At 35.5% G+C, this 15,627-nt stretch overlaps 2 protein-coding genes across 2 annotated transcripts; both read left to right on the top strand.

The window, feature by feature from the left end:
• LOC110111777 (probable protein phosphatase 2C 62) lies at positions 1–8,864 on the top strand. The gene is made up of 5 exons (XM_020843782.2): positions 1–152; positions 7,267–7,521; positions 7,891–8,167; positions 8,235–8,389; positions 8,470–8,864. Exons 1-5 carry the CDS (start codon positions 120–122, stop codon positions 8,605–8,607), a joined length of 858 nt encoding a protein of 285 aa, XP_020699441.1. The 5' UTR covers positions 1–119; the 3' UTR covers positions 8,608–8,864.
• Positions 8,865–10,825: 1,961 nt separating this feature from the next.
• LOC110111788 (squamosa promoter-binding-like protein 3) lies at positions 10,826–12,989 on the top strand. The gene is made up of 2 exons (XM_020843798.2): positions 10,826–11,289; positions 12,527–12,989. Exons 1-2 carry the CDS (start codon positions 10,949–10,951, stop codon positions 12,723–12,725), a joined length of 540 nt encoding a protein of 179 aa, XP_020699457.2. The 5' UTR covers positions 10,826–10,948; the 3' UTR covers positions 12,726–12,989.
• Positions 12,990–15,627: the final 2,638 nt, after the last annotated feature.

Genomic DNA, 15,627 nt, shown 5'->3' with positions numbered 1-15,627 from the left:
CCGTGATCAGAGAAAGCGGCCACCGCCATCTTTTTGGTGTGATAAATGTGCGAGGAGAAAGCGAGAGATTTGGGAACGGTAAAGTGCGATAGAAGAGGCTAAATCAATCTGGTTAGAAAATGATGGGAAAAGAGATCCTGCATAAGATGAAGGTACGATGCTTTGTGCTTTTATTAAAAAAAGTATTCGATTCGAGAGATCTTTTGTTTGTTGCGCGGATTTGGCTCGATTAGATCAAACAAAAACCGTCTTTTTTGGTTGGGAAAAACCTAGCTGACGGATTTGATATCCTAGTGAAGTTGGAATTATTTCTTGTTCTTGAATGCGATGAAATCATGAACCAATAACCTTTCTTCCTTTGATTCGATTGGTTGATTTGGCTGGTTATGTATGGGAGCTTTTTAATGGTTTCTCAAGGAGGAATCTTTTAGCTTATGCCTTTTGTGACTGAAGATTCTGAACAGCTTAAGATTGGTTGATGGGAAGGTACCGAAATGAACATGGTTTATGTTTCAGCAGTTAGATTTTCTAATAATGAAATGCTTTAGCTTGAAGTCCGCAAAAAACCTTTTGTACTTGAAAAATGAAATTTTTATTGAGTAATTGACGAAATCATAACTTTGCAATTGACATATTTTGTCATCTGATGGGAGATTCCCAAGCTGTCAAATAAACTTAGCAGGAGTTTTTGTCTTTTTTTAGAGGATTATCTGGAAACATCTGATTATGTAAGTTTCATTCTTTGATTAATTACTAACACTTGGACTCCTTTATTCTTTTCATAAAGAAAGTTGAGAATCTGTTGTTCAAAAACTGATTTCTGAAGAAGTATAAGTTTTTTTCTAAAAGAAGTATATTGGAAGTCATTTTTTTGAAAAGCAGCTCATTATTTTTACATAAATGAGGTACTCCAATAGGTGAAAAGGCCAACCAAAAAAGCCTTTATACTACAGATATTTGAAAAAAAAAAACTTGCCAGTCAATAATGAATAGATATACAAATATATTACTTTCCGATTAGTTTGTGGATTTATGTTTGGCTTCTCTGTCTAGTATACTAAGAGTAGTAAGCACAAGATGAAAGTGCGTTAGTCAATCTCCTTCAATGTACAAGATGGTTTATTTTGTAGACCAAAGCATTCATCTTCATCATTAGTCTCAACTATTTAATTGTTGATCAAATCATTAACTTTAACATATTGTTCTTTAGGAGTGAGTATTTGCTAGCTTATGTTGTGGATTAATGAGTCCAAGAAAATTTTTAGTTTGATTTATCTGGATCAGGTGAACCTAAATATTTCTTTGGTAAAGAGTGCACTTTACTGTTGTTATACTTAATTTCTTTATTCAACTACTACAGCCTGCAATCATCTTACAGTATAATCATAAAGGTCTGATCTAGAATAGTTGCATGTCAAAATATATTTTTATAAATCTTGACAGTGTAAAACTTTTATGATTCTCTTGCACTACTTTGGTCCTTCCCGATCTTACTTTTGATTCCTCATCTTTAATGGATGGTGGATATCGAAGCCTTTGATCTAAAATTGCATTTCCTTTTTCAAAATTGGGTCAATGCTAAACTTTTTCACTTACAGATTAATTTTAGTTTTAGAGTATAAAGAAACCTACCAATCATAGTGATAAAAGAAACATGGTAATTAAAGGGATGATTTCCTCAGCTTCTAGCATTATTACATAGATAAAATAACTCTTCAAATGAATTGATAATGTGATCAACGTGCACCTATTGAAATGAACATTATCCAATTATGGTGTTTTTGTTAGCATCACTATGGTCATTGTGGCATCACATTTGATGAGTCACAATGCAGTCATTTACCTTGTATTATTATAATTTTTGGATGAACTTTTCAATAGTTAATTTATTTCATATAATACTATATAATTTTTTATAATGCTCATTGCTTGAATTCAATATTATTTAAGTAGAGTAACTAAAGTGTCAAACGACTCAATGGAGAAGCATTAGTTAGGATTAGCAAAAAAAAAAAAAAAGACAACAAGAGATTAAGCACACATAGACTAAGAAGAGATACTAAGATTTATGTTATTCAATTGGAAACATGCTTGTGTCACTGGAGAGTAGAGATCATTTAATCCATTATGAAAGGAGGCACAATTTATGCTTGTGTCACTTGCTAGCCCTTCTAAATTCCAAATACAACCGCACTCAAGCAAAGGAAAATCTTAAGAAGTGCTCTTAAGTGCAAGATGATTACGTGTTACTGAAATTTCAACAGCTAAGATGAAGCTAGCGAGAATTCTCTTTGATGTTACTTGACAATGTTATAATCTTCCTGTTGTATTATTTAGAGAAAAACCGAAATTAAGATCTATGTACTTCAAGATGCCCTAATCTAAACGTAAATCAACACTTATATGCATAGAAACTGAGGTATGTGTGTGAATCTCAAGATTATTCATGTTAATCAAGGTTGTGATGGTAACAATCTAGTATGTCTGATCAATCATACATAAATATGAAATATTTTTGTATTAAACTCTTTCCTAATATTGAGTCATTTTAAGGCATGTGAACCCATGGGTAATCACATCAGATGGTTAAAAAAAGGTTTGACCATTGTGGTATCTAACCTAACTTTGATTTTTTTATGGTTCACACGTCCCTTAATAAGTTCTATCAGAGCCTACTGTTTACTTAGGATCTAGTGGTTCTGGTAATTTTTTATTCCCTTGGCTTGTTCCCTCTCACTATGTTTGAGTAAGGTTCAAGAGCAAGTGGCTTTCATCATATATTGAGGGGGCTATTGGTGTATGATACTAAATGATATGGAGAGTTCTCATGTGAGGGGGGACATAGTTTAGACACTCAAGGTTATGGGTTTATTCTCATATCAAATAGTTTAAAAATTTGTTAGTTTAGAAATAGAAAGTGTTTGATTCACTCATAAGCTTAAGCTTTTAGATTGAAAATTGGTTTGACCAATGGTGTATCTAACTCAACTTCCCTAACTATTATTATGTCAGCTAGAAAAATATGACATAAAAGCTTGTGCAATCTAGGCATCTAATGTCTTCTATTGTTCTGTACTGCTTGCTAAACTTTTATGTTCCCACTGAATGCAAGGATTAGGACTTTTTTTGTTTCTTTGTCCTGTAGTTTGTTCTTTTACATTCGAAGTATATTTTTGACAACTCATATATAATTTGTCCTTAATAGAATATGAAATGACAGGATTTATTGATGATGAAAACCAATGCATAAGAGGCTCATGAATGTGAGGTTCGAGGAGGTTATTGGTTTTACCTCATAGAGAGGCTATTTTCATACTTAAAAAACCTGAACTTTAGGTTGCAATAGAGACAACCAAGTCATTTTTTGTTACCCTACTTCTCAAAAGCTTTGATTTAGTATATTATTTATTCTCCAGCTTGTCTTAGATGTTAACAAAATTGGCATATATTTAAGGTGAAGCCGTGTAGAGGGACAGGGTACCATTGCTTATGTTTTTGTCTGAGGTTCTAATTATTTAATAGCTAACATTTAAATAGCCTACTAGGCCACCAATTCTGGCAGCATACTGGTAGATAGTGAAGCGTGTTTCATGTCGTGCTCTACAGAGGTTTCTAACTGGCCTTGCAGTGTGGTATGAATCCTAGAAATGTGAATGCAGTAAGCTTGTTCTAGGGAAGATTGTGCTCTATTAGTTTTGATGCTAAAGTTCCATGCACTCTCAGATTATACCTGAGGCAATTTAACCATTTTTCCAGGCCTACGCTTTTTTTAAAAAAATGCCCTGCTAGTATGAATTTTAGTTATAAATTGCCTCAACTATTGGTTTGTTTTGATACGAACTTGCAACTCTATGTCTATAATATGTCGTTGTTCTTAACATTGTGTTTTACAGCTCATTTTATGGTACATAAGACTTTGGGTTGAAAATGTATTGGTGTAGAAATAAGTGGAGCCTAAGCTTTTGGGTTCAACATGGGTTTGACCAGTGGTTTATCCTTCCCAACTTCAGTCCCCATTTGGTCCACACTTTCTAATAAGCAAAATCGTAGTGGATAGTTTAGCAAATTGCATGTGGTTCATGCAATTTGTGGCTTCCATCATCCTTGGCCATTCCATTGTGGTTGGGCAAGGTTCAAGTACAAGTGGCTTTCATGACAAATTCATGTGGTTTAGCGTGCTCTTGGTTCATAATACTAGATGATGCTTTTGTTTGAAAATGAGTGGTGTTTGGCGTCAAGAGGGGGAGATTCTTAATGCACATGAAATTTTAGGCTTAGCTTTGCATTTAATATTTAAAACATGTATTGGTATAGAAATATTAAGTATTTGACTCTCACTCATAAGTTTAAGCTATGGAGTGAAAATAAGGTTAACCAACTTGTATTTTGCCTAACTTTTGTCCCATTTCGATCAACACATTGTAATAATCCATAATTAGGATTTATATGTTGTTGATCTAAATGCGATTTTCTATATCACTTAATGTTAAAACTGTTAGAATTTATAGAATATGAGAGGGAAAAATATGCTTCTTATTATTATACAAAATTATCTCTATTTATAGATCTATACAAGATGACTTAATAAAGACATAATAACTACATAATCATGCATAATTTCCTCAATATAATCCTTCCTAAATCAACCACCTAAATAAAGAAGGAGATTTGCGTGATCCAGATGAGCCTCCCACAGATTCCCATCCTGACCGTGGGATTAAGTGCCAAGGGACAACTGAGATTTTGGCACTCCCCCTCAAGATGGAGAATATAGATCTGTCATTTCCAGCTTGGTAATTAGTTGCAAAGAGATAGAGCTAACAAGTCCCATGGTGTACCATAGAGTCCTCTATTTGGTCAAAACTTTGGGAAGAATTAGCTTCAAACATTGTGACAACGGCAAATGATAGTGATGAAGGCTATATCAATCAAGCCTGCAAGATGTGGGGTAGCAATGAAGGCTGTGTAGAATAGTAGCCCTCAAGATATCGAAAAATGACAATAAAGGCCGGTGGTGGGACAAAGCTTTGGGCTAAATTTTCTTCAGACATTGTGCTGTTATAATAGCAATAAATGTTGATTTGATTATATCAGCAGTAAAGGCTGATTTGATTATGTCAACAATAAATGCTAATTTGGTTATATCCGTAATAAAGACTGATATCAGGTCTTAATCACGTCTTAAATATGATTTAATACTTCTTGCTGTTGTCGGCTTGTCCCAAATAATCGAGAGGGGTGTCTCTATGGATCTGAGCGGAGCAGGAAAATCGGAAGGAGCTTCCGATCGAATCGTTCGAGCGAGCGTTCGGGAGAACTTCTTTGGCTTCTTCCGAGCATCCAAGCATTCGAGTGGAACCTTCCTACGTATGGAGGCTGGAGCGTGGCTTCGTCTTCGTCTTCGTCTTTCGCTTTCGGCTAGGGAGGTCCCGCTAGGTCTTCTGTAAGCTCCGTCTTTCAGTTTCGGCTGGGACCTTCTGCGATAGCTTTTGTCTTTGGTAAAGCTCCGCTCTGCGGCGTCCATTGGCAAGGCTTCGTCCGCCGTCCTTTGGCAAAGCTTTGTCCGGCGGGAGAGACTATATGCGTGGGCGCACTCTCGACCAATCCCGGCGGCGACAATTCACTTCACTATCTCGTGAATGTCTGCGAGGGTTCCTGGCGGGAGAATGTCAAAAGGGTGCTCTATCATCGAGTGGAACTCATCTTCGAGCTGGAGCATGGACTGCTGTAGGAGATCGTCAACACGGTTGACTGTCGGCGATGAATTGTGACCGCATACGGATGTGATTAGGGCGTTGACAGAGTCGAGGAAGGTACTGGCATTAGAGGCGTCTGACCATATGGAGCGGTCACAGGAGAAAATGCTTCGTTGCTTCACAGGAGGTGTAGGCATGCGACGCTTCTTCGGCTCCTTCGTGGCTATTCTACTAAGATCCTTCGACGACTTTCCCTTCCTGTCAGATCGGTAGGCACGCGTCGCTTCTTCGGCTCCTTCGTGGCTATTCAACTAAGCTCCTTCAACAACTTTCCCTTCCTGTTGGATTTGAAGTTACGACATTTGGATCGGGATACCAAACAGCCTGTTCCGGTCGGCTAGGGCTTCTGCGTCTTCCGCAACGCACCGCTTCGACGTCCGTCCTCGACAATGCTTTGATTTCTTTTTTTTTTCTCTGATGATCTACGTTCGTTCTACAATGGCAATGAAGGCCGTTGGTTCTGATACCATGTTAGAATTCATAGAATTTTAGAGGGGAAAATATGCTTCTTATTATTATACAAAATTATCCATATTTATCGATATATACAAAATGTCTTAAAAAAGAAACAATAACTACAGAATCATGCATAATTACCTCAATATAATCCTTTCTAAATTAGCCACCCAAATATAGAAGGAGATTGGCGTAATCCAAGTGAGCCTCCTACGGATTTTCATCCTGACCGTGGGATCAAGTGCCAAGGGACGACTGAGATTTTGACATAAACCTTTCTCCTTTCATAGTCTTTGTGAAGGGTTTTAATTCATCCATGAGCAATTTTAGTATTGTAAATAAACTCAAGTATGTTATTCAAACAAGAATATAAGCTACACAAGGGTTTGAAACAATTGGTCTCACATAGCTTATATCTGATGATGTTGTAATGAGAGTGCAAAAATAACTTGGAAGTGGAAGTATCCCTGGAATCAAAAGTTGATGCAATATAAGTAAATAAAAAAAAAAGAAAAAAAAAGGGCCTAAGATTTATTTGATTTAGCTTCAATTGAGCCTACATTCACAGAAGAGGAGAGAGAATTTAATCTACCGGAAATGGAAACAACAATCGTTATGTATACAATAAAAGTACTCACTACCCTTCTTGAAAGCCAAGTACACTTATAAAATGAGCTTTGGCAAATCCCCAAAAAAATTTACTAGGATACCAAAGATGGTTATATAGCCTCAAGCCATGATCCTTATACTTGCGATTCACCAAATAAGATAGGGGTTTAGTTATCCTAATTTTGTCCTTAAGATGTTTTAGAACAACTAACCGATTTGATCTTGATCGAATAGCATAAGATTTTCTAAATATTGAGTTGTGTTTGACAACAAATGATGATGAGTTTGAAGCAACATTAGTTTTGATGGTTCTGACTTCCCATAAATTTTTACATCAGCCTACAATGCTACCTTTTTGCAACTGCAACACTTAATTAGATCGTGACAATCTCAATCCATCAATATTTATTATGATAAACATAAGAATTGGGCATTTTTCTTGCAGGTTAAAGCTGGGTTGTCTTCTTCAACATCGGATACAACTGGAAAAGGTAAAACTAAGATGTCAGGAAAGCGAATCACCCATGGATACCACTTGGTCAAGGGCCAATCTAGTCATCCAATGGAGGATTATGTAGTAGCTCAGTTTAAGCATGCTGGTGACTCTGAGTTGGGTTTATTTGCTATTTTTGATGGCCATATGGGCCATGATGTTCCAGACTATTTACGGTCACATTTATTTGACAATATCCTGCATCAGGTAATTTATGTTCCCATCTCATGTTCTTTTTAAGGCTTTGTTTGGGTCGATTTAGGCTTCGTTTGGGACGACTAATTTATTTGTTGTACTAAAAAGCTGCTTTAAGAAGCAGTAAAAAAGTCATCCCAAACGAAACATTATCCTTTTTTGTTTTTTAATTATTTTCTCAATTACACTTTCTATTATGTCTTCGCAAATACAGTTTTAAATGCCATTTTCAAGAAACAATGAAAAAAACTTGGTTCAAATGGACATTACATTTTTAAGGCTTCTATGACAAAAGCAATTAGAAAACTATCAGCTAAACTGGCCATATCTTTCGTTACCTTTCACCATATTAACTTCCATTACTTATCTTGATTCGAACAGCCCGACTTCCTGACCGACACAAAGAGCGCAATCATGAAAGCATATGAAATTACTGATAGCAAAATTTTGGAGAAAGCAAAGGAATTGGGAAAAGGAGGCTCTACTGCTGTAACAGCTATCTTAATAGATGGATTGAAGCTTGTGGTTGCCAATGTAGGCGATTCTCGAGCAGTACTTTGCAAGAATGGCTTGGCCAAACAACTCTCTATTGATCATGAACCTTCTCAAGAGCGCGAAACAATTGAGAAGAAAGGCGGTTTTGTTTCAAAGATTCCTGGTATATTACTAACTCTTGTCTTGCAAATAGAATTGTCAGTGAACCAGTATACTTGGTAATATTTCAGGAGATGTTCCCCGTGTCGACGGACAACTTGCCGTCGCAAGAGCATTCGGCGATCGTAGTTTGAAGGTGCACCTTAGCTCCGAGCCATATGTCGATGAGGAGATAATAGACGATGAAGCAGATTTTCTCATCTTAGCGAGTGATGGATTATGGAAGGTGCTCTTTCTCCATGATTATGCTTTTGCTGTTATATTTTTGATATTCTGTAATGGCTAATTGAGGTTTATTATATCCAGGTGATGTCAAACCAGGAGGTCGTCGATGCCATCAAAGGTATTAAGGACCCTCAGTCTGCTGCAAAACATTTGACAGAGGAAGCTCTTGCCAGGAAGAGCAAAGATGACATCTCTTGCATTGTTGTGAAATTTGATTAAAGATTTGCAATTTTGAAGATTAGTTTTTCTGTTGTGTTTGTATATTGTTTGCTGAACTAATTCCAAGTTGCATTTTTTAACTAGGATTGTGTGCTGTTTCTGTGCATTTTGTTTGGAGCAGTGAGTGCAAATTATATAATGGATTTAGTTGCAGTTTATGTTATGTTTGTGTGATATTTTGGTTGATGAACAATCTGTTGGAATTTGGGAGAAAAAAAAATTAACGGAAGGAACATAACGTACCAAACACATCAAAATAATTTATATCAATTTGCCTGATTTATGATTGATAGCTTTTTGTTGTCACTGATGCATAGGTTTTTATGATATGATTCACAGGCTTTTTTTTTGACTTGTTGATGTCTAGTCTGAATAAGATTTTCTTTATAGATTAAGGCTTCGTTTGGACAGCTTTATTACTGTTTCTTAAAACAGTTTTCTAGTACAAAAGTTAAAATTTTTGTACTCGAAAGCTGTTTTAAGCTATAAGAAAGTCGTCCTAAACGAAACCTCGTTAGGGGAAGCTTTAGATTATTACTTTTTTTCTACTTTGAAGAGATTTTTATATTAAAAACAGTTTTACATAATAAGAAAGTCGTCCCAAATGAAGCCTTCATTTGGGATGGTTTTCTTATTGCTTTTTAAAGCAGCTTTCTTGTACAAAAATTTCTAGTTCAAGAAATTTTTAAGGGTACAAGTGAGCCGAGTCGGCTCGCAAGCTGGTTTGAGCTTATGAATCAAATTATCGAGCTTGAGCTTAATTTGAGCTCAACCTGGCCCAGCTTGTAAGCTTGTTGAGTTGTTCAATTAACTTAAACTATATTAAAAAAAAAAATTTAAATTAGTATTATATAATATATTCTAATTTTTAAATTCATTCTATATTATAAATAAAAATTTGAAAATTTTAATTTAAAATTAAAAAATAAAGCTTAACAATCGAGTCAAGATTAAGCTTTTCAAACTATTTGGATTAAATATATATATATATATATATATATTCTATTTACTTATGTTAAGATCAAAATCTTCTAATTTATTGGCATGACACTTGAAAATTAAATAATAAAAAAAATCTCAGCCTTGACAATAAGGTAGTATTCTTCACATATCATGGCTCTCATCCAGAGCCCTGTATTGGGTACCCATAATCACATCCAACCACATACCCACCCATACTCAATGTATACGCTCATGGCCTCGTGGGTGGGTATGAGTGGATACTCAACATCGGGGGATAAATCGATTTACATTGCTAATTAACGTATGACATATATTACACGCAATCCTCACTATGCAATTCACAAAATTGAACCGCACCGCGACCACATAAAATTCTGAGATGTAGCTTAAAAGTTTGCAGTCAGAGTAAAGGGCAACAAGCCTCAAGGCCAATAGTTTGTAGCAAACTTCATTCAAAAAACATGAAAGTGGGTGGGTATGGGTGGGTGCGACATCCCGAAACTCACCATGGGTGGGCGTGAGTGGATGAAGCTTGCCCATGCAAAGCATGGGTACTCAATGGGTATCCAACCAGGACCCCATGTAGGGCTTTGCTCTCATCTATCCTCGTAGCAAGATCCAATGCTCCTATCAAGTTTTCATCATGATTTTCTCACATCTACTTAATTTTTCAATTTTCACCCTCGCTAGCAAGATTCACATCACATCTTTCATTTGACTTCTTCGTCTTCAAGCACTACAAGAAAATCACGTATTACGAACGAATTTTTCAACAGAAATTCTTCATTTTCTAGTGGATTTGAAAGTTTTTTGACGGATTTCAAAGTAATCTGTCGGAAATCCACCGAAAAATCTGCAGCCGGAAATCCACTAGAACTTCTATCACTAATGGACGATTTTCTTATAGCGAAGGATCTTTTCTAGATTTCAAATAGAAGTGACGACATTAATATTACGATAAATTTTGTATATAATAAAATGATAGATTTATATATAAATAGAATAATTTTATTTATTAAGCATATAAATAGTCCTAATTTTTTTTAATTTGATTTATAAAAAATTAGTTATTTAAATACTCATAAAACATTTTATATAAATAATTTTTATATATTTGTTTAGGATCATCAAATTTACCGAATAGTAAAAATAAATAACGCACCGAATGGCTTCATCTTCCTCAGATTTACCGGACCTTTTTCTACCTTCCCGTCGTTTCGATATACGGACAAAGTTGACGGTGGTAGTAAAAATGGCGAGGACTGAGGACCACACACCCTTCTCCTTCGCCACTCTCTTTCTCTCTCTCTCTCTCCCCTACGCCTTCCACTCGCCTTTTTTACCAGAGACCACTCGTCCTTATTCCCTTCCGTCAGCCATGGATCGGACTCCGTCGGAGACGCGGCGGAGCTATAAGGATAAAGCGTTGGCCGCCGCCTCTGTGGAGATGGTGGAGAACGGAGACGTGGAGGGAGAAGAGGAGGCGGAGGAGAGGGTCCAACCGCCGTTGATTCAGCAGCCGATGATAAGGGGGAGAGGATCTGGAGGTGGGGGTGTCGGCGGGGCCGCGTACCCGATCTGCCAGGCGGAGAAGTGTACGGCGGACCTGACGGAAGCGAAGAGGTATCATCGGCGACATAAGGTCTGCGAGGCGCACGCCAAGGCGGCGTCGGTCATCGTTGCTGGACTCCGGCAGCGGTTCTGCCAGCAATGCAGCAGGTTGATCTGTTTAACCTTTTCCTGTTCTTCTTTTCCGGAGATTCGATGGGTTATGATGGGGATTCTGTAAACGATTGCTGCAATAGTAAAATTGATCGAATATGATAAGAGATTTTATTGCATTTGATGGAGCGGTTGAAGAGGAGGATTCCTGAACTGCAAATTTGCTTACAAGCTGAAATTTTTAATTGACCACATATTCTGTAGTTTCTAGAGCTGAATTTGTTTATTGTTTTTACGTTATGATTTTTTATTGTGAATCTGGATTTTTTTTGTGATTTACTGCAATCCTTGCATGAAAAATGCTTAATCATCCCGTTTTTTTTGTCCGAATCCAAGATCTGAGAGACTTGATTTTGAGTAGATTGCAGGCGAGTCTCCCTCATATTCTTATTACTTAACATGAATCAGTCAGCAGTTCAATCAACACCACTTTACTTGGAGCTGGATTTGGACAAAACATTTGGGTGATTTAGCACTGTTCTTCTTGCATATAAGCCTTTATGTGCATAAACACATCTTAGTGATTCGGTTGTCCAACTTAGACATAGTTATTTTAGAGCATTTGATCGAGGGATGGAGAGGAAAACACTTTTACGTGGAACTGAAAGTTCTAATTAGCTATACATACTGCGGTTTCTAGCACTAAGTTATTTGGCTAAAAGTAGAATTTCCTACATTCTGTTAGTTCAGATTTAGTAAATTTTGAGAGAATTACTATTTGAAAACTTCTTGGCATGAAAAATGCTAAAACTTGCTAAATTATGACACATTATTTAGCTATTTGTTTCAGCATTTATGGCTTGCGAGAGGAAGAAATCCTTAACTTCATTAATTCCTGTAAAGGATGGAATTTAGCAAATCCTAGATTTAACCTATAGTGGGGGGTTGAAATGGGATTTATCAAAGCAAGTGGATTTAAAATCCCCAAATGAACTATTGATGGGATTTAAGTTAAATCATGCTATAAAACAAGCCCCTAAGGTTGTTTTTTTATGTTTATGTTCTTCTGATCTTTGCGTGTATATTCTCCCATACTGAGTTGCCCAAGCTATTTCTTCTCAAAGATTTTTTCTGTTTCGTGTGTATGTCTACTCTGCCATGATTTGTTGTATATCTTTCGAGATTCCAGCCGAATGGATAATTTGAGTACAAAGTATGGAATATAAAAATATTTGTAGTGAACCTTTTTAATTTAACTTTATGTTCTGATTCAACTTAATTTTTCCCCCCATAGATTTCATGAGTTGCCAGAATTCGATGAAGCAAAGAGGAGTTGTCGGAGGCGTTTGGCTGGCCACAATGAGCGGCGCAGAAAGAGCTCTTCTGAGTCTCAGGGAGAAGGCTCAAGCCGCTGCATGCAGGCAGATCAAGGTGGAAAGGTGCCGATAAACCTCCCTGGAAATCAAAATTACAAGCATTTTCAGATCAGATAAGCATTTAACTTGGCATGCTCTCTCTCTTCTGTCACTAGATTGCTTCTGTATTGATCAATGCAAATGATTCTGCCCACCATGTGTGCTCTAGGAAGTGTATTTAATCAGCTATGAAGCTCTGTATTATTGCTTATGGTTTGTATTATAACTTATAGCTATTTGATATTTTAAGATTGGTAGAACTCTCATGACCGAACTTGCTATGTAAAACCGCTTGTACAATGTATAATTGCTAGGTGTTTAAGTTGTGCTTCTTCTACCTTACGTCTGCCTATAAGCTTTTTTGTTTTCTTTTACTAGCAAGTTTCGTAACTTTAACTACATTTAACATGAAGTGTTAGCATTACACTTTGGATATTAGACACGTATCAATTTAAAATGACTAAGGGTTCGCTTGGGATGATTTTCTTATTGTTTCTAAAAACAGCTTTTAAGTACAAAAATTTTAATTTTTGTTCTAAAAACCGCTTTAAGTAATAATAAAGCAGTCTCAAACGAAACCTAAGTCAAAGAAGCTTGCACATGATATTATCGCATGCTTATCGTTCTATTTATATGAGAAATATATGATTGCTATAACTGCTTCTTGAAAAATTGATCCTCAGCACTTAAATCTTTGATTCTGGCAATTAAATTTTGGCAAACATAACTGTTGATTGACAGGTAAGAAAAGTCTATCTGGAACCAGACATATTAAAGTTCTGCATTGTTATAGCCAAAGTACTACCGTCCTGTGTCCCATTATTTTGTAGGACCAGCCTAATTTATTGCTATGGGAGGAGCATCAAATTAAACTGATAAAAGTAATCCGCAAACCAAATTGTTTGAACTAGGATACTTGTGTTGTTAAATCTATTGCTCAAAATCAATTTAGATTTTGTTTGGGACGGTTTTTTCTGCTGCTTAAAGTAATTTTTAATATAAAATTTTAAATTTTTGTATTAGAAAGTTGCTTTAAGAAACAATAAAAAAGCCGTCCCAAACGAAGTCTTAATCATTCTGTTTATTGGACATTGTGAATTCTCCCATCAACTTTTCTCCATCTCAATTAGGGGTGTAACTAAGTAAAGCCTACTCTTAAGTTGTGCTTGATTAGCTAATGAGTTACAAATTTGACTCATTAGCTTGTAGGCAGTTTGTTTAAAATTATTAATGTAAAATATATTTAAAACGTACTAACATTCAAAGGTCCACTTCTTGCATCACCACAGTTCAATTCATAGTGGAATATATGACAGCTACAGCTGCTTTTAAATTAAAATTTCTTTTGTCCTCGAAAAATTGGTCCTTAGCTCTTAAATATTTTATTCTGGCAAGTAAGCTGTTGGTCAGGTAGGTAGGAGAAAGTCACTTGCACCAGACATTTAAATTTTGCATTGACATAGCCAAAAGTACTGGTGTCCTGTGTTCCATTATTTTGCTGGACCAATCTACTTTATCGCTATAGGAAGAACATCAAAATCAAACTGATAAAATTATTCCATAAATATGATTGTTTTTAACTGATTGTATAACTGTTTAGGCCTAGAATTCTTATGCTGGTTAAATCTGGTGATCTAGATTAACTTAATCCCCTTCTCTAATTATGACATTAAGAAGCCATGTTAACTTTGTCTTTCTGGCTACTATTTTTTCTGTTTTGTTTGTTTATTATTTTCTTCTTAAGGATCATCTTGATCTTGATGTTCATTATGAGTGCACTTCACATTAAAATGTATAGATCTTTGCATATGATTTCACTCAATTCCTTGTGTTTTAGAATTATCGAATACTAATGAACTTTAGTTGTCAATTATAAATGTATTCAAATTTTATTCTGTTTTCAAGGATACTACAACAACAACATCAAGCCTGTCCTACTACGTAGGGTCGGCTACATGAATCTTTTATCTCTATTGTGTCCAGTTAAAAGTTAAATTCTCATTTAAATCTAATAAAGAAATATCATTTCTAATATTTTTTAATCAAGTCTTTTTAGGTCTACCTCTACCTTTCTTAACATAAGTCAACATCTACTTTCCTAATTGGGTCATCGGAGGGCCACCGTTTTATGTGACCAAACCATCTAAGGTGACTCTCTCTAATCTTATCTTCCACTGGTGCTACTCCAAACTTTTCACGGATATGCTCATTTCTCGTATGCTTTCTCTAAGGGTAAAGTCACTCATCCACCTGATTTAGTATTATGCTTCTCTGTTTTCAAGGATACAACTTGCTTTTTTTCGTTGTTCTTTCGGATTTATGAGTTTTTGTCATTAGATCTTGTTTAAATCTAAAATTTTTAACTTTTTTAGATTTCATGATTTTAACAAATGAGAAATTAATAAATTGCTCACTTGGTATTGATAATACTATTTTCTCTATCGAATTCATGCATGAAGCAGTAAATCAATCATGCTTCATGAGTTGTTTGAGTCTACATCTTTGAACAAAGATATTATTAAATTATTTGTTTTTTATTTTATATTTTGCAGTTTAAAATCATTTTATGAAGATAAATATATATTCTTTATAGCCATTCATCTCAATATCTTTCGAACCTTCTATTATACTATATGCCATAAAAATTATATATATATATATATATATATGTTGATTTTATAATAATCATAACATCTCCCCGTTGAAGATGGTGAATTCTTTTAGCAGTGTAATTGAGTGAAGTCGGCTCGTGAGTTCGTTCGGGCTCCGCTCAATGGACGATTCATGAGTTGAGCAAGGCCAACTAACAAGTTTAGATTGATCTGGACTTGTCTGTTCGTTTAAAAATATTAATGTAAATTTTTATCAAAATATGTTATAATTCAAACATTAAAGGATATTGATTAAAAATATTTAATTTTTTATTTTCTTAATCCTATTTTTTTATTCAATTTATGATGGAATTTGCTTGAATTTTAAT

Source organism: Dendrobium catenatum, unplaced genomic scaffold (assembly GCF_001605985.2).
Source record: "Dendrobium catenatum unplaced genomic scaffold, ASM160598v2 fragScaff_scaffold_621, whole genome shotgun sequence".
NCBI classification, from domain to species: Eukaryota; Viridiplantae; Streptophyta; class Magnoliopsida; order Asparagales; family Orchidaceae; genus Dendrobium; species Dendrobium catenatum.
The sequence above is the reverse complement of the archived record's forward strand: the minus strand, read 5'-3'. Positions and strand labels throughout refer to the sequence as shown.

What these genes read in the sequence shown, in the direction of transcription:
- LOC110111777 (XM_020843782.2), top strand. Translation starts at nt 120, where the DNA reads ATGATGGGAAAAGAGATCCTGCATAAGATGAAG. An exon ending in AGATCCTGCATAAGATGAAG is followed by an intron (nt 153 to 7,266) that starts GTACGATGCTTT and finishes TTTTTCTTGCAG; the next exon opens with GTTAAAGCTGGGTTGTCTTC. An exon ending in TTTTGTTTCAAAGATTCCTG is followed by an intron (nt 8,168 to 8,234) that starts GTATATTACTAA and finishes GTAATATTTCAG; the next exon opens with GAGATGTTCCCCGTGTCGAC.
- LOC110111788 (XM_020843798.2), top strand. Translation starts at nt 10,949, where the DNA reads ATGGATCGGACTCCGTCGGAGACGCGGCGGAGCTATAAGGATAAAGCG. An exon ending in TTCTGCCAGCAATGCAGCAG is followed by an intron (nt 11,290 to 12,526) that starts GTTGATCTGTTT and finishes TTCCCCCCATAG; the next exon opens with ATTTCATGAGTTGCCAGAAT.